The sequence below is a fragment of the Canis lupus genome, chromosome 28, assembly GCF_048164855.1.
Source record: "Canis lupus baileyi chromosome 28, mCanLup2.hap1, whole genome shotgun sequence".
Classification (NCBI taxonomy): Eukaryota; Metazoa; Chordata; class Mammalia; order Carnivora; family Canidae; genus Canis; species Canis lupus.
The window spans coordinates 14056475-14075235 of record NC_132865.1 but is presented as its reverse complement, the minus strand read 5'-3'; the positions used below and the strand labels follow the sequence as shown (position 1 = coordinate 14075235).

The following is an 18761-nucleotide window of genomic DNA, read 5'->3' as shown; positions in this document are numbered from 1 at the left end:
AGAGTATTAATATGGTTGCCCTAATTAAGCTTTTAATTGGCTCTAAAATACTAAGCAGCCTCTCAAAAGGAGGAAACATGCCAATTCTGGAGGATGACAAACTTCTCCAGTACTGAATTTTGAAAGGAATTTCTCCAGTGAGGTTTTATATAGTTGATACTATGTAATATAGTAAACAGTCTCCTCAAAAACATTTTCTAGGAAATGAAGCAGTAGATTATATAATTGAGTTTTGTATCTTTAATAAAAGCTAATACAATTCTATATAGATGGTTTAATTTTTTCTCAATGTCATACATTCAGATGCAAGGTGATTTTATGTTAGCAAAGAATTTAGAGTTCTTTTAGGTTTTTTTTTTAAGATTTTATTCATTTATTCATGAGAGACCGAGAGTGAGAGGCAGAGGGAGAAGCAGGCTCCATGCAGGGAGCCTGAACGCAGGACGCTATCCCTGGTCCCCAAGATCACACCCTGGACTGAAGGCGGCACTAAACCACTGAGCCACCCAGTCTGCCCTAGTGTTCTTTTAAATCTAAAAGTTCCTTTCTTTCATATGTACTTCGGGGGAAAACAGTTTTTTTTTTTTTTTTTTTAATTTTTATTTATGATAGTCACAGAGAGAGAGAGAAGCCCAGACATAGGCAGAGGGAGAAGCAGGCTCCATGCACCGGGAGCCCAACGTGGGATTTGATCCTGGGTCTCCAGGATCGCGCCCTGGGCCAAAGGCAGGCGCTAAACCGCTGCGCCACCCAGGGATCCCGGAAAACAGTTTTTAATAACATTTGTAAATTTTTATTAGTTCTTATAAATTCTTATAAAAGTAGAGTTGAAATCAGGTTTCAGCTTCACATATTTAGCTTTGGTTAGAAAGCACATAATTTGAGTATTTTAGAAGACAACCTTGAGAACAGAATGCACAAGCCAAATACCTCTTAAGATATTCTAAGTCATATTTGAAGTAATGAATTATTCTATTTATAGTGAACTCCTGAGTTATCTACTAACCAGCACTTCTATGTTTTGGATTGATATTTGGCATTATTTTCAGATGTTGCAGAATCTTAAAATGTTTTCTGAAGGATTAAGTTTTTACAGTTCTGAAAACTGGCTAAAACTGGCGTTCACACTTGAGTAATATTTTTGACCATGCCATGTAAATTTACCATCTAAAGTATTTTAAAGGGATGCCTGAGTGTCTCAGCAGTTCAGCATCTGCCTTCAGCTCAGGGAGTGACCCTGCGGTCCCAGGATCGAGTCCCACTTCAGGCTCCCTGCATGAAGCCTGCTTCCCCTTCTGCCTCTGTCTCAGCCTGTTTTGTTTCTCTGTGTCTCTCATGAAAAAATAAAATCTTTAAAAAACTATTTTAAATATGATTAAAAACCATGGAACTTGGCTTTGTTTAAAGAGATGTGGCCATTGGACTCAGTGTTGTTACTACTCAGTTTTGTAGCTATAACTAGCCTTGAGTGTATCCCACATAATGTCTCTAATGGGAAGAAAGAGAAAAATTTCATAATTCTGACATCTTGAAATCCAGTAAAAACTACCCAGAGCTTTTTCTTAATCATTTTGGCAACAAAACCTGATAACTCAGTTGGCAGCAAACCCAGCTATTTTTATCTTTTACTCATTCCTTTAAATGTGAATATTCATGTTTTGTTGCAGAAATACTGTTCTGATTATAGGATGCTACCCTAGACCCCACTGGGAGTATTGTAGTTAACTACTTTTCTAAAATCTGAAAATTGCTGCATTCTACATCTTCCTCTAAGCACTTCAGATAGATTTATGGATCTGGATTAGTTGTGTTTTTAAATCTTAGGGTGTTCCAGCTGTTCTGCTCTGCCTTTCAGACATCCTTTTGGTTTAATGTTAGGAACGATGAGCTACAAGTGATAATGCTAAGTCACTTTTCTTAGAAAATAGTAAAATTGGATGTTAAATGGTAGTTTGAAGGCCTGATGTTCATTTTAAAAAATAAAGGTACATCAGTAGTTAATGGGCTATAAAATATACTAATCTCTAAGAAACTTCGAATGTTTAATCTTAGGAAGATGATAGTAGGTAGCTAGTCGGTAGTAGGAATTTTCTGCCATCTTTTTTTCCTCCTTTTCCTCTGCTTAGTGTTCTTTTGTCCCCTGTCTGCCGTATTCATCCCGAGATGACTATATTTTTTATTAACCTACTAGATAAAAACCCTAAAGAAATAGAATCTGTGTGGCCAGATGAGTGTTAAAGAAGCCTTGTGGGGATCCCTGGGTGGCGCAGCGGTTTGGCGCCTGCCTTTGGCCCAGGGCGCGATCCTGGAGACCCGGGATCGAATCCCACGTCAGGCTCCCGGTGCATGGAGCCTGCTTCTCCCTCTGCCTATGTCTCTGCCTCTCTCTCTCTCTCTCTCTCTCTCTGTGTGTGACTATCATAAATAAATAAAAATTTAAGAAAAAAAAAAAAAAAAAAGAAGCCTTGTGGATGAGTTATAAGAGCTTTTTTGTGAGTCCTGCCTGAGAGTATCAAGTTGTCTAAATCCTTTCAGTGTCAATGCCTGAGACATCTACAAAACTGAAATTTTGATTTCTGACATAGTCTTAATATTCTGGGATGGGAAGCTGGTCTTAAATCTTCACTCAAAAGTGTAAAGTTATATTCTAACAAAATAGTACTTTCTGGGATACCAGAATAGCTTTCCACATCATAATAGGGAATTTGGCAATTAAAATTTTAAGTCCTCCCAAAAATAAGCATCTTGCCAGATGATATTGATGTCAAGATTGAGGAGTCCCTTACCTGGAACTTGTTCATAAGATTGCTGTGGGGTAGAAACATACCCAATGTAGTGACAAATGTTAAAATAGTACATATGGCAGGGGGTGCAGCGGGAGGTTCCCAACTGCTCGGAAGAGTTGGAGAAAGCTACATAGAAAAAGCAGTAATAAGAATTGGATCATGTGTAGGTGTTTGCCAGGAGAGGGAGAAGGGCATTCACTGATGACAAGGTAGCAAGAAATCAGGGTAAGTAGGTAAACGAATAGAAAGAAGAGTGTGGTGGGAAATGAGGTTGGCAGATAGGTTAGGCCAGATAGTGATTCTCCTTGTTCTACATGGCAAATTTGTGGATTGTATTTTACAGACTGAGGCAATGGGAGGTTTTTAACTAGAACTTTGGTCCCTTAAAATATGCCTCTGGGAAAAAACAAATGGATTGGGGTGGGGAGTGATCTGGGTGGACCTTTTAAGGACTAGCAAGAACAGAAATAACACCCTTGTTTGAGTAGTGCAAAGAAGAAACAGTGTAGTCAAAGATGGAGCAGTCACTTGAGTCAGTGGGGTGTGAATGGAAACTATGTTGAGTCTCTGGGGTGCTACAGGAACTGTCAAGGGTGCTTTATACAACAAATTTATAAGTGAATTTACTCCAATGAAAAATGGAAAAACCTGATCACAGTGAATGAAGAAGAAAAACTATCTGTTTATAAAAAAAGGAAAAGTTCTGAAACTGTCTTCAGAGAAAAGAAACTTGATGTTGACATATATTTATGTGAAAATGAAAGTGGGGATAGACTGAATCTCTTTGAGTTTTTTTTGTACAATGGAGTTATTTCTAAAACCTTGATTTCTGAGGTCATCTTTATTCCATTCTTAAGAATATTTATCATTTAAGAAAATAAATCAGTCTGCACTTGCACTTGCCTCTGTTCTGCAATTTTGAGAACCAAAATAAAATGGTCAGGGAAACCTTCTTTATTCCCAGCTTAGTTTTGTTTAGCACTTAACAAGCAGGTGCTGTACTATATTATCTTACCAGATGACTTGGAAACATTGCAAACCTGCTGTGGTCCAAGAGAAATGTATAACCATCAGCACCAAGATTAACCTAGCATGATGACACCTAGATTTATGTTGTACTTTACATTTTACTTAGTGTTTTCATTTACTGATGTCACTTTTCATAGCAACTTTGTGATGTGGGCAAACATTGCTACTCTTTTTTTATGCGAGAAAAAGTAAAATAAAATATAAATTTTGAGGAGAGATTTACTTTACTGTTTTTTTTTAAGCCTCATTTCTCTTTTCATTACTGTTCATTTGATTTTTTTTTAATCTATGAAAAAGAGATCTTTTTAAAACATGCAAAACATGGTTAATCATAATATTTTTAAATGAACCGGAAGAGAAGATTGCTTTCAAGGATAGACAAAAATGTACTAACTATAAAGAACAATAGCTGATATCTAGGTAGACTTGAGGTTTTGGAAATGGTTTTATTACATAAAGGAATTAGTAAAGTGAATGTTGATTTAACGTAGAGTGTAAGGTTTATTTTTGTTCATTAGCAAAAAAAGTATAACCTTCCTATCACTAGGAAGGTTAATTAAAGGTGGATGTACTTTAACTTCACTCTCATTTCTAGTATGGCAGATTGTTTTTGTTTTTTGTTTTTGATTTGTGTGTGTGCCAGGTCCATAGCTTTAGTGTAGATAGTTACCTCCTGAAACTGTTTTAATAGCTCTTCAAAAAGGTCTTCTATTTTGCTAAGTTTAAATCAAGTGACAGATTTTCATGGGAAGGTCACGAATGTCAAAAACCAAGTATAGTTGAGTTTATTTTTTAATCCTGTAATTTTGGAGAAAAAGATGACCAAGAATTACTGCTTTTGCTTCCTACTAAAGCAAAATTAATTTCTGTTTCAAGTGAATGGTTGGTTGCCTCATTTCTATCCCACTTAGATCACCTGATTAGAAATGAGTTGCTAGGCAGTTTGGCTGGTTTCTAATAAGGTACAACAATGATACCACGTCTGTATTGATTCATGAGTTAAGTGTGCTATTTCTGAAAGTTTATTGTCAACCTGGAAAAGCTCACCTATTCTGAGATTTGTTTTTGAAATCAAGAACCATGTATCTTTCAAAAGAGATTTGATATCTGTAGCATAGTTATGATTTTGTTTTCCAGAAGAAACCTTGTACACAGGAAAAATATATTTGTCATCTATTAAGCTTTCAGGTTGAGGTATTCTGTGCTTGGTGTAGGATTAAAGATCACAAATTCTAATACTTAAAGAGGTAGGGTAGAAGACAGGAAATGTCTATTTTAAGAACCAGCTGAGGAAGCCTCAACAAATCACTATAGAATGTTACATAAATAGAAACACCCTGCCTGTATTTACAAACCCACTTGGCAGAATTTTAAGAAGTGCCCTCTGAGCAGACTGTACACTCCAGAATAATGACATTTTAAAAAAAGCTGGAAACCTAGTACAGTTGTTTGAATGATTTAAATTCTTTATTGAAATATATTCAGCTTTTCATAGGAAAAAAAAGCCACTAAATTTCAATTAACTATTTTCAGTTTAAGGGTATGTTTTTATGTTTACTATATACCAGAAAACAAGTTATTCTTCTTTAACCATTAACTAAAACTGAACTAGTAATAGAGGTTGCAGAGGGCAGAGTATTCAAACCAACATTTAACAACCCTTGTTTGAAAAGTGTTTTGTCATACATTGGGATGAATGCTGGGAAAATAAAACCTAACCAGTATCCCTCCCACCTCTCAGGAAACAGGTAAAGGAGTTTATTTACTGTTCCTCTTCTTCACGTGAAATATTTGTTCATTTTACTGACTTTCAGCACATTTATTCTAGGCAATAACCTCGTCTATTAATATTACACCTTACAGAGAAAATAAATGCTGGCAGATGAATGACATTAATTAAGTACCTGTCTTCTAACTTCTCCCTATATGTTGATTGTCTTTGCTATCTTTCCTAAGTACTTAAACATTTGCTTCTGGATTCCAGACTCATTATCGTTGAATTTCTTTAGTATTTTTAACTTCTCCTTTTCTTAGTGACTTCTTCATTTCAGCGTTTAAATGTTTTACTTTCACCTTAAAAAAAAAAAAGCTCTTTCTCACTCTTCCCTTTTGCAACCAAATTTCTCAAATTGTATTATTTATCATAATTCATCATTTCTGCTCACAACACAGGCCACTCTTTACTTTTTCTCCTTGCCCCACTGATCTACCAGAGTCAGTTGCACTGACCTCATCATTGGCCTCCTGGGTGCTCAGCATTTATTGAGTGAAAGTAATGCATGTTTCAATCCTTACCTTAAATTTTTGGCAGCATTGTTGGAGTGGAATTTTCCTTGAAATACTTTTTTCCTAAATTCTGCATCATTTTACAGTTTATTAAATGCTAAGATTCCTCAATTTATTGGTCACAGTTTTTTCTTCATGGTCACCATCTGTTTACTTACATGACCTTATTTACCAAGCATCCTGAAAACTCATTTTTATCACCAGCTTAAGCGTTGTATGTATATAGCCTTTGGTATTGATTTCTCCACTTCAGAGCTTAAGTGAAAAAAAAAAAAAAAGGTTAAAATTTTGAGACCTTGTTACATACCAAGCAAGGAGCTAAGCACTTTTCATTTATTATCTCATTTGGTTCTTGGATAATAATAATAAATTAAAAGCAGCATAGCTCTTTTCCTGATAATTTCCCTGCCTTTACAATAAAACAGTTCTCAGTCTTTATTTAGTAGGCATCAGAATCACCTAGAGAGTGTTTTAAAATGCAGATTTCTGCGCCCCACCTCCAAAGTATCTGATCCAGTAGGTTGGGATGGGACCTGAAACTATTTCTATTTCTAGCTAGTTGCCAGATAATGCTGATGCTGCTGATTTAGGAGCTATACTTTGAGAACCACTATGTTAGAGAAGCAAAATAACGTGCTTCACGACTCACACACCTGGGATGTGACAGCTGAGACCAGGTCTCAGGCAGTATCTAGAGCTTATCCAAACTACCTCTTAAGGTCTGTCAGACTAAATATATTAACTACCTAAAATTGGTCCTCTTTCAGAGTTCCCTGACTGCCATTGGTATAAGATGGAAACTTCACTCCTGCCTTCAAACACTGCCTCTCCCATTTTCAGTCTTACCAAGCACTTACTAGTTCTGCTTCAAACAACCTACTTTTCCTCCCATTTGCCACTACAATCAACCAAGTCCAGGCCACCATCAGTTCTCAGCTGAATTTCTATAAGAGCTTTCTAACTAGTCTCCCTATATCTCCTTTTCCTCCTTTAATTCATTCATATGATACCAGGAATAGTTTGTTTTTGTTTTTGTTTTTTTTAATTTTTTTTTTTTTTTAATTTATGATAGTCACACACAGAGAGAGAGAGAGAGAGAGAGAGGCAGAGACATAGGCAGAGGGAGAAGCAGGCTCCATGCACCAGGAGCCCAACGTGGGATTCGATCCTGGGTCTCCAGGATCGCGCCCTGGGCCAAAGGCAGGCGCCAAACCACTGCGCCACCCAGGGATCCCAGGAATAGTTTTTTTAATGCCATTTTAAAAATCATTTTACTGGGATCCCTGGGTGGCGCAGCGGTTTGGCGCCTGCCTTTGGCCCAGGGCGCGATCCTGGAGACCCGGGATCGAATCCCACATTGGGCTCCCGGTGCATGGAGCCTGCTTCTCCCTCTGCCTGTGTCTCTGCCTCTCTCTCTCTCTGTGACTATCATAAATAAATAAAAATAAAAAAAAATCATTTTACTACTTTTAAGAGTAAAGGCCAAAATCCTCACCATAATCTGTAGCACTCTATGACCTGTCTATGCCTGCTTGAGGATCTCCTTCTACTGTGCCATTATTATGTAATCCAACTGGTCTCTTAGAACATAAGTGCTAGATCTATTAAGTGATTTGGGGTTTTAAAACTATGCACTAGAACCATTACTGAGTGTCATTCTATTTCATTTGCCCACCAATTTTTTGAATTCAATACCTGCTTATGTAAACAGAATTTTTAAAAATTTTAATCTTGGTGTTGGGAAGCCAGAGTGGTGGGGGTGGTAATATCAAACATGAGTCTTAAGTAACAGGGAGATGACAGATTGTCCATAAAAAGTGGCATTTTAAAAATGTTCTTCACATACATTTGAGAGAGTTGATAGTACCAATGGGATGATGCTAGATTCACTAGTAGAAACCCAAATATTTGGACCTTGTATTCTAAACTAAGGAATTTGAGGGCAAGCCTAAAAGCTCTGGTGAACTGTTGAAGATTTAGGATTTGTGTTTCAGAAGTACGAGCATTATGTTTTGAAGCAAGGATACCAAGAAACTATTTTAGTAATTCACTAATCCAAGGGAACAATGATGGGTACCTCTGAATTAAGGCAGTGATAATGAAATAGAAGGGATGAACAGATTTAAAAGAAATTAACAGATGGAACCAAAAGCATTCATCTCATTAGTATGTATTTTGTTTTAAGCTGCCTCTCTGCATCCTTTCCATATTTTAAGATTAAGGAATTAATCTTCTCTGAAATCTTCCTTTACTATTCTAGCTTTAATTGGTCTTTTTCACTTCTGAATCAATACAGAAACAGTAACATTTTATACATGTGCTTAGTAACAGTAGCAGCTGTCATTGGGTGCCAAACACTGTAATTTGTAACACTTGACTTGGATTATCTGACTTGATTTTTTTAATCAAATCTGAACTATTTGGAAGCATATGAGGAAATTGAGGCACATGCTCACATAGCCAGTAACCTAATTCACCTTGCCTCTTAAAGCTTATTCCTATTCAGTACACTATTCTCTCGAGTGTGTGCTTGTTCTTGTGGCTGAAAACCATGTCTGATTTTGTGCCTTAATCGCGTTAAGCACGTAGTAGGTATTATAACTTGCAGATAGATAATTTTCTATTTAGTTGCATAAGAAACTACCAAGCAGGGAGTGGTTGATGATGGTTATAGTGTGGTTGTAAGTAACAGATTATTGTACATCTCCTTTTCAGATCTGGATGGTGCTCTACTCTCAGGGCCAGATTGTGATAGGAATGTGAATACAAATTTGTTGGCAGAAGCCGGCTCCAGTCAGGATGGAGGTGATGCTGGTATGTACAGTAGGATTTACAAAAGTACAGTAAGAGTACGTTTGAGAGGATTTGAAGATTGGGAAGTGATTGTGTACATGTTTAAGGACCTATTGCAGTTTCTCTCCCTTAAGGGAGAGTATTATATGAAAATACTTTGGATCCATGGTAGCTATGTTTATGATAAGACTTTGGAAACCTGGTAAATACAAATGGATGGGTGTTTCTTACTGTTTGGGAGAGCCATTTGTTTAGAGCATTTCAAATTCTTAAGTACCAAAAGTAATTAAGTTAATAGGGCTGGTGGCTTCCTGCTAGTATATACATAGGATGAAAATGGTAATTATCCAGTTGGCTGATTAACGTATTTTAATTGGCTTTGATGTAAAATAACAATATGGTAATCTAAAGAAAACGTTAATTCTATAGTAGTGATGTTTCTGTCAGTTGTACTTCGGGAGAAGTATCCTTCACATAGAGGCAGAGAATCCATAAATATTCCAGAGAACAAAGTAAGTATAAAGAAGGGGAAAAACTTTCTTTAGAGAAAAATGCCAAGCTAATAAATACATAATGACAGAAATGAAAAATACCCCACAGGAAATAATTCAAGATCATCCATGGAGGGACACCTGCGTGGCTCAGAGCATCTGCCTTCAGCTCAGGGAGTGATCCCGGAGTTCCGGGGTCGAGTCCCACATTGGGCTTCCTGCAGGGAGCCTGCTTCTCTGCCTGTCTATCTCTCTGTCTCTCTCATGAATAAATAAAAAATCTTTTAAAAAATCATCCATGGATATTAAGCCACTGTTGATCGGCTATCCCACAATGCAAAAGGCTGTTATAATAGTATATTCACATGGTTTCCCTATCATCCCAGATAACTTCAGTTAAACAAAGAGGAAAAGATTTCTTTATAATGAAAGCAGCAGAGATACCATGCCTCTACATGTAATGCACTAGCCAGCACAAAACATCACCTACATAGTTTACTTGCCAAAATGCATGGTCAATCTTGATGACTGACCAGAGTTCTAAAATGACTAAAGGGGCATTTGAGGGACACCCAGGTGGCTCCACGGTTGAGCGTCTTTTGGCTTAGGCCGTGATCCTGGAGTCCCAGGATCGAGTTCCCCATCAGGCTTCCTGCAAGGAGCCTGCTTCTCTCTCTGTCCCCCCCTTCTCTCTCTCTCACTCATGAATACATAAAATCTTTAAAAAGGGAGAGGGGGACATTTGAAGAACAGTTTGGAATTTGTGTAGTATGGGTTAAATAATAGTTTGACAATTTTAAATTTCGTGGATATGATAAAGTACTATGGTTATGTAGGAGAAGGTTCTAGAAAATAACTGCTATATTGAGAGGTAAAGTGATGAGTAAATAATACATAAAAAGTGTGTGTTCACAGAGAAAGTACATGTGTCAAAATTAACATTAGTCAAAGGCACACAAAAGGAATATGGATGTTCATTGATTCAACTTCTCATAGCATTGGAATTCCTTAAATTAATGGGCAGGGGGTGGCTAGAAGTACTCAGGCTTTCAGAAGCTTCTGAATATAATATGTATGCACTGACCAAAATTAAGCCCTAATTCTGAAGAAAAGAAATTGCCTTAAGGTGGTTTCTCCCAACTGTTGAAAAGAATTTACAAAAATTTTTGAAATGAGCAGTTACCAGAGGGGTTGAATTTTGAAGACTTTATCCTTGTACAAAAAATTGCTAATGGTATAAGTATTTTATATTTGGTTTAGAAATATGGTTGAAGAGTGGTCTTTGTGAGTTGTACAACAATAGATTATTTTTACCATAAGAATTTTTGTATCAGCTATAAAGAATGAGAACAATGAAGTAGGGGTAAAGATTTAATATTTTTATTGAAAACTCAATTACTTAAGAGCAAGAAAGCTAACAAGCAGTGGCGGGGCAGAGGGAGAAGCAGGCAGCTGAGCCGCAGGGAGCCAGATGTGGGGCTCAATCCCAGGACCCCAAGATCATGACCTGAACTGAAGGCAGATGCTTAACTGACTGAGCCACCCAGGCGCCCCATACTGATTAGTCTTAAGATTATGTGATTGTTTTGGGGGCAATGCAGAGCTCTCCTGTTCCAAAGCTGGGCTTCAGGGTGGTAGTCTCAAGTGATAGAATAATTAAAAGTAACTATTAAGAGAGAGTTCTGTTTTGAATATATTTGAAATACAGTATAAAAAAAGTTTTGGGACACCTGAGTGGCTCAGTTTAAGTGTCTGCCTTTGGCTCAGGTCGCGAGATCCCGGGATCCTGGGATAGAAATCCACATCGGGCTTTTCTGCTCAGCGGGCAGCCTGCTTCTCCCTTTTCCTCTGCTTATGCTGTCCTCTCTCAAAATAAATAAAATCTTAAAAAAAAAGTTTCATGTGGCCTCCATGCACTATTAAATATTGACATTTATCTTACCAAATTTTTCTCTCCTCTGGTAGCATTTTAAATTTTAGTTTTTCTATTTAAGATGCCTGCAATTAGAGTATTATGATTAGGATAATAAAGTATGAAGACGTTTCGGTTTTAGATTACAATGTAGAGATTTTTATCCAGCTATTTATAGTAAGCTGTTCTATCATAATATTGCATAGATATAATAAATTTTATGTCCTATATTGTTTTATTCTAATAAGAAATATCTTTATTACCATAATTACATTAAAATCACTTTTCTATTAGGTACTTCACATGATTTCAAGTATAGCTTGATGCCTGGCCCTTCAAGTGATTTCAAGTATGGACTGCTACCAGGTACTTCAAATGATTTCAAGTATGGATTGATACCAGGTGCTTCAAACGATTTCAAGTATGGATTATTGCCCGAATCTTGGCCAAAACAAGAAACTTGGGAAAATGGCAAGTATTAGTCAACTAAACATTGCAGAATTTTAAAATGATTTTTCACAATTAAAAGCTTCCATGTTCTGGGTCTTAAAAAAATTAAAATACTAGTAGTCCTACAATCCCTATTCTCAGGGACAGACAAACTTTTGATAGCAAGTTTTCTGTTTAATATATAATTGCTTTTGTGTTTGTGTGTGTTTTTATTTTCAAAGGTGAATCATCTCTAATCATGAACAAGTTAAAATGCCCTCATTGTAGCTATGTAGCCAAATACAGACGAACACTAAAAAGGCATTTGCTCATTCATACGGGAGTCAGATCATTTAGCTGTGATATTTGTGGAAAACTGTTTACTCGCAGAGAACATGTGAAAAGACATTCCCTGGTAAGTAACTTTAAATATAACTGATCTTTAAGATAAACTGAATGTTAGTGAAGTTTAAGGTATTTTAACATTGTTACCTAAAATTTAGAGAACTTGGATTATTAAATTGTTTTAAACAAAGAATATGATTTATGAACTGAGCTTCATATAGAAAAACAAGGGTATACATTCAACCATTGTTAAACAGGTGGTTTAATTTGAATTGTTCAAATGCATTATTGTCTATACTGTCCTTATATTGGATTTCTCCCCCTTCAATTAGGTGCATAAAAAGGATAAAAAATACAAATGTATGGTGTGTAAGAAGATCTTCATGTTAGCAGCCAGTGTTGGAATAAGACATGGATCTCGACGCTATGGTGTTTGTGTAGACTGTGCAGATAAATCACAACCAGGAGGGCAAGAAGGTGTAGATCAGGGACAGGACACAGATTTCCCTCGGGATGAAGAATATGAGGAGAATGAAGTAGGAGAAGCTGACGAAGAGCTGGTTGATGATGGAGAAGATCAGAATGATCCATCTCGATGGGATGAATCAGGAGATGTTTGTATGTCTCTAGATGATTAACTGACCTATACTCCTCAAGGATGCTGCATTTGGACATAATATGAATCGACAATTTGAATTGTTGAACTTGAAGGCTTGCAAAATATGGTACATGCTGGATGGTAGTTATGTTGCTGTGAAAACTGTAGGGTCAAAAAGCCTTATAGCAAAAAAAAATTTTTTTTATATTTGCACAGGACTGTACAGCAAACAACCTTGTGGTTGGATTACATGGAGTCCCCACATCTTCAGTCAGTTATCAAAGTAAAAATATTTTTTATTTATAGGATATACAATAACTATTTGGGTCCTACGAATATATAGTACCTATCCTTAAAGAGCTTACATTCATGTGCCACTTTAACATGAATGAAGAAAATCCATTTATAAGACTACAGTGACAGCTGACCCAATTACTCTGTCCATCAAACCACTCAGGCTAGTTTGTACTAGTAGAGTTTTGTTTCTATTTTTATTTTTATTAATTTTATTTTTTTTAATACAGATTTTCAGTGAGGGGCCTTTTCAACCCCATTGGTTCTACTTTTCTGTATTTTTCCATTTTAATTTGCTTCATAACTTAAACCAAGTCTCCTCTAGTCTTAGGTATTATTTCTCAATTTTGTGCTGATGGGCATGTTTATAAGAACTGGAGAGGTAATTTATTGGAATGAACTAACTGACTTCCTCCATTCCCCCTTTCCTTTTTGACATGAATTTTACTACTTCACAAATGAAGAAATGATGTTACAAAGTTAACGTGGCGAAGTTGACAAATACCACTAAAATGATTATGATTTAGAAGTAACTTTCTCCTGCTGCTCTAATCTGAAATGGTTATTATATGACGTCTTCTGACATGGTATTCGGTTTTGAGTATCTGCTACTTTGGCACTATTCTTGTTTGCCTCTTTTTATTTTTGCCAGTGTACTATACCTCAGTCCTATTTGAAAAGAGAAATCTAATCAAAAGAAAAGTCATAGAAACAATAAGTAAAATGATTTGTTTCGTAATTTGACCTCCATGTCCAGTTTGGTTAGCTTGTTATGCAATATAAGTGAAATATCAGGTTTTTACTCCTGTGCCCTTTTTACCATTAAAAATAACACAAAAAGTGAATTCTCTTTTGTTTGATACTTACCGGGATATTGAGTGTTTTGAAATTATGATAGATAATTATTTTTTCAATTCCTCAAAGTTACTACATCTTCATATATAGTCTTTCTGGTAGTCACTATGATTCAACAGTCTGCAAAAAATCTTACAAAATAAAATAGGCTTTACGATTGTTCTGTTGGCTAAAATCCTTCAGGGTACAAGGGGTGATACAAAATTGAAGTTCTATTTATTTAGTCTCCTGACAGATGAATTAGCTGGTTGTTGAACTCACAGCAACATTTCACAATTAAAATTAACATGCATGACATTTATCAGGAACATTGTATATTATATAAGATTGAGGGATATCATATTTTCAGCTTTCTTTTAAAAAGAAATTGAGTATATTTTCCTATTTTATATCAGGTCACTAAATTGTGCTATTTGTGTGGAAAAATTGCAAAGTACACTTTGACAGACATAATCCTTTTGGTGCTCCATCTGATCAAAGTTGAAGGTTGATTTTTTTTTTAAGAGACAAGTTTTCTCGTCTCCAATTTCGGTAGTATAATGGTTTAATGTTAGACATTGTTTCTGCTTGGATAAATCAAAGATATAAAGTACAGTTACAATGGTTAGATACATCTTTTGTCATCTAAACTTTATTGTAGTTTCTACATAACTGTAAAACTGACATGAATAGTTTGGTTTGATTTTTGTTTAAGACTGAAGAGTACATCTTATTCTCAGTGTTCTAGACAAATGAGTATAATGTAATTCTGGTGGGGTCCAAAGTAGACGTTAGTTGGGCAAAGATACTATGAATGAAAAAGTATTTTAAACGTAAAATGTTCTGCTTTGTGAATATGTAAGTATAGTATAAAGATTTCTTTCGTCCCATTTATCCCCCTCCTTTAAAATAAACCATAGTTTACAATTGGTAGATCTGTCTATATATAAATATATATTAAAGAGAAAAGATATATATCTGAAAATCACCTAAATCTGCTTTATTAGACTACAGTTCACTTATTGCATAGAAACTGGACTTGGCTTTACATTCTTAATGTACTTTTACTTTTCCTCAAGATATGAACTTAACTCTCTTTAAACTGAATTTTCTTTTACTACTTAAATCATTTATGTATATCTGGTAAATTATGACCAAATTTTTGTTAGATTGCATACAGTAAATTGAAATACACACTTGGTACACTACGGGATTGTTGTGCTTTTGTTTTGGTTTTAGTTGGAAATAAGGTTTGATGTAGATGGCTTGTTACTGTTAATTTAAAATATTCTATAATTGTCCATTACCTTTTATGTTGTGTTGTGACAGATTTGGCTATATTTTTAGTCAACTGAAATATGATACTTTAAAAGTTTGTTTTTAGAAAGGTAATCCAAAGGAATAATGTTTATACTCTGAATATATTAGCCTCAGCCTATATAAAAATTTCTTCTTTAAAGTAAGCATTTTACCAGAAACAGAATTGACAGATTTTTCTACTTGCTGACTGCCTAACTTATTTTGTTTCATGATCTCAAGGGACTGCCTTTTCCCTTCTAGGTCTTTTTTTAAAAATAGTTTTAGTACTAAGGTATACTACTGGATGTTTCTATTTTTTTTTTTTAAGTATATTCTTTTTCTGACTTACAGTACAATTTCAGGAAGTTGATAGATAGTAAGAACTTATGATTGGTCTCAGAGGTGACAATGATATACTCATAATTTTGTCTGTGGAGCCTTGGCAGAATTATGTGTCACACATTTGCTGAATTTTTCTCTTGTAACTTATATTTTAAATGAAACCTATTTTAGAGCTTGTAATTTTAATGAAGAAGAATATAAACTTTTTCTATTCACTCTAGTAACAGACCCTCTCATCCAAACTAAGATCATGTATTCTTAGGCTTCTCAGAGACAGTTACTTCCATATGGTCCCCGCTTTGTCATTATTATCGGCCCTCATTTTTCATATTCACTAGATATTTTGCTTATTTTAGCACCCTAGCAATTAAGAGCTTAAAAAAATGTAGGAAAGGGAAACTGAACACTAATGAATAGACTTGAAATTTGGTGGGGGGAGGAAACACTAGGTGGGTTTGGCAGAGCCATCCTGATGGAGAAGAGTAAGATGAAGGAGTTAATTCACGTAAAGCGCTTCAAACACTGTCTGGTACATAATAGAGGCCTAATACATCCTAGTTTAATAGTGGATGCAAACCTAGAGGAAAGGGGGAGAAAACAAAATGAAAGGATCAGGGTTGGGAAATCTATATTCATACAATAAAGTGTAAAATGCCTGAAGATGACTGGAGTAGTATAACATGGGGAAAAGTGTGATGGAAGAGGAGTTTGAAAATATCCTAAATTTCAAAACTTTGGTAAACTTTATATTTTTAGGATTTTTGTCAACTTAAAAGTTTATTTTTCTGAATAATATTCCAAAAGCTACTTTTTCCCCCAGTGCCTACATGTGCCATTTGCGCTTTACATTTTATCTAATTCCCAATAAGGTAGGTGCTACTGTCTCCATTTTACGGAAGAGAAAGGCTCCAAGAGATTTGCATAATGTAACTTGCCCAATATAACACAGCTACTAAGTGGTAGAGCTGGGTTTTGACCAAATTTGATTTTGAATGAAGCCCATGCTCTTTTTAGGGGGCTCTATTAGCTGCCTCATTGAACAAATTTTATAGAATTTCAGTGCTTTAAAGGAGTTTGTGTATGGAGACCTATTTTCCCTGTAAACCATCTTTGTTAGGAATTTGAGCGCCTCATCTTTCGTTCCCTAAATATCCTTATCACTCTTTTCCTCTGAGTACAGCAGTTTTGTCACCTGACTATAAATAAGATACCTGACCTCAGTGTATCACATGCTATTAACTGGCCGTGGCGTTTTTATTTTTGAAAGGATGGTTTTAAAGTGAAGAACTAGAAGTGAACCCCAGTTTTTGTGCCGTTCAGTCACCCAGATCCTTAAACTTAACTATGATACATAATATATGTGCTTAGAACTAACAGGTGTTTTTTTGTAGTCACTTTAGGATTTAAAGTGGAAAGTTTTTTTCCTGCTGTATCCCTGCTTTCAAGTGAAGTCGAACAGTTTTAGATAGTTTAAAATGTGTTAGGGATAAGCACACTTTACAAGTTGTTTTTTAGCCCTGGATTTTATGGCATTGGGTACTTAATTTGGAGTACACTGGCTATTGAGAACAAGATTTTGGGTTTAGGGGAGAGGGATGGTTGAGGCCATCATGAAATGGGAGAATCAGCATTTTAAACACTGTAAACATAAAAGAACGCTTTCTTCTGCCTGCTGTTTGTAAAAGCTCTTTGGGAAGATCTTTTACGAAGACCAATTTTTTTAAATGTAATTTACCTACCTAGTATAAGTGTCCTAAGACATGTATGTAAACTTCCAAACCTGTTTTGTCTGTGTATTTAGAAAATACACAAGAATCTTTATCAAACCTAAAAATATAAACTTGTGAGCACTAAACTTGCTTCTGGCTTTGTGAATTTTGTTGACTCTGACATTTAATTCAGATTTCTTTGCATTGAAAGTGTACTGATTTAGACTAATTGGGGTAGGGGGGAACACCTTTGTAAACTTTGATTGTGTATAATTCAGATATCTTTGTAATTAAGGTTTACGAGTTTGAATTCTAGAATATGAGGGCTTTTGGCCTTTTATGTTTTCTTTATTTTAATGAAGACATAAATGACTCAAAACTACCTCCTAGTGATGCTTGGAGAGCTGCTTTAATAGATAGCAGTGATTTGTGATGAGTATTTCATCTGTCTTTTCATCTTTATTTTCTACAGGTTTTAGTAAACAAAATATTTCCCCTCTACATGTGTGCAAAATTCTGGAAGTGGTTTGAAAAGCAAAGGTAGGGCCACCTGGGTGGCTCAGCGGTTGAACATCTGTCTTGGGCTCAGGGCGTGATTCTGGGGACCTGGGATCGAGTCCCGCATCGGGCTCCCCAACAGGGAGCCTGCTTCTCCCTCTGCCTGTGTCTCTCATGAATGAATAAATGTATGTTTAAAAAAGGTAAGCTACTTCATCCCATATTTACTGCATATTAGCAGGCTAATGAATTATAAGTATGTTTCAAGTCTTTGAAACTTTAATAATATAGAATACATTTTTCTGGGTTTTTTTCTTTCAGTAATTTGTGGTGGTGGCAGTAATAGAACAAAGGAAATCATAGAAATGACTAGACACTTTACTAAAGAAGTGAGTCGTGTTTGGAGAAGGCTGCCCATGTAACACATAAGGCACAGGGTCTTTATTTTTTATTTTTTAAGGATTTGATCTATTTATTCATGAGAGGACACACATAGAGAGGCAGAGACACAGGCAGAGGGAGAAGCAGGCTCCATGCAGGGAGCCCAACACAGGACTCGATCCCGGGTCCCCAGGATCAGGCCCTCGACCAAAGGCAGGCGCTAAACCGCTAAGCCACCTGGGCTGCCCGGCACAGGGTCTTAAAATTGTAAAATCTGTCACTTGGCAGAATAATTAGATATGGGACGCCCGGGTGGCACAGTGTTTTGAGTGTCCACCTTCGGCTCAGGTCCTGATCCCAGGGGCGTGGGATCAACTCCCACATTGGGCTCCCCAGGGGGAGCCTGCTTCTCCCTCTGCCAGTATCTCTGTCTCTGTGTGTCTCATGAATAAAGTCTTTAAAAAATTAGATATATTCTCTATGGCTTTGAGAGGTAAGGATTTGGATCACTTGGCTCAAGATTAAAAAAGCAGCTTTTAATAATTATCAAAAGATGAAATGTGATTGCTTGGGAAAGAAACCTAGTGCCCTATTGTTGAAGTATTCTATAGAAAGTGAAAGATTACCTGACAAGCATTTTGGCTAAGATAATACAGACCAAACATTTCTACCTAAACGTGTTTTTTTGGCTTTATTTGTGTGTGTGTGTGTGTGTGTGTGTGTGTGTGTGTGTGT

The 18761-nt window shown here is 36.1% G+C and overlaps 1 protein-coding gene across 2 annotated transcripts in view; it reads left to right on the top strand.

The window, feature by feature from the left end:
* Window positions 1-17293, top strand: part of ZBTB10 (zinc finger and BTB domain containing 10) — a 32828-nt gene extending 15535 nt beyond the window's left edge. The window contains exons 3-6 of one of the 2 annotated variants that reach the window (XM_072804117.1): window positions 8817-8915; window positions 11592-11663; window positions 11969-12141; window positions 12404-17293. In XM_072804117.1, coding sequence (XP_072660218.1) covers window positions 8817-8915; window positions 11592-11663; window positions 11969-12141; window positions 12404-12709 — 650 coding nt within the window. In that variant the 3' untranslated portion in view covers window positions 12710-17293. Of the gene's footprint in view, window positions 1-8816; window positions 8916-11591; window positions 11769-11968; window positions 12142-12403 lie in introns of both variants that reach the window. The other variant, XM_072804116.1, reaches the window with a different exon arrangement.
* Window positions 17294-18761: the final 1468 nt, after the last annotated feature.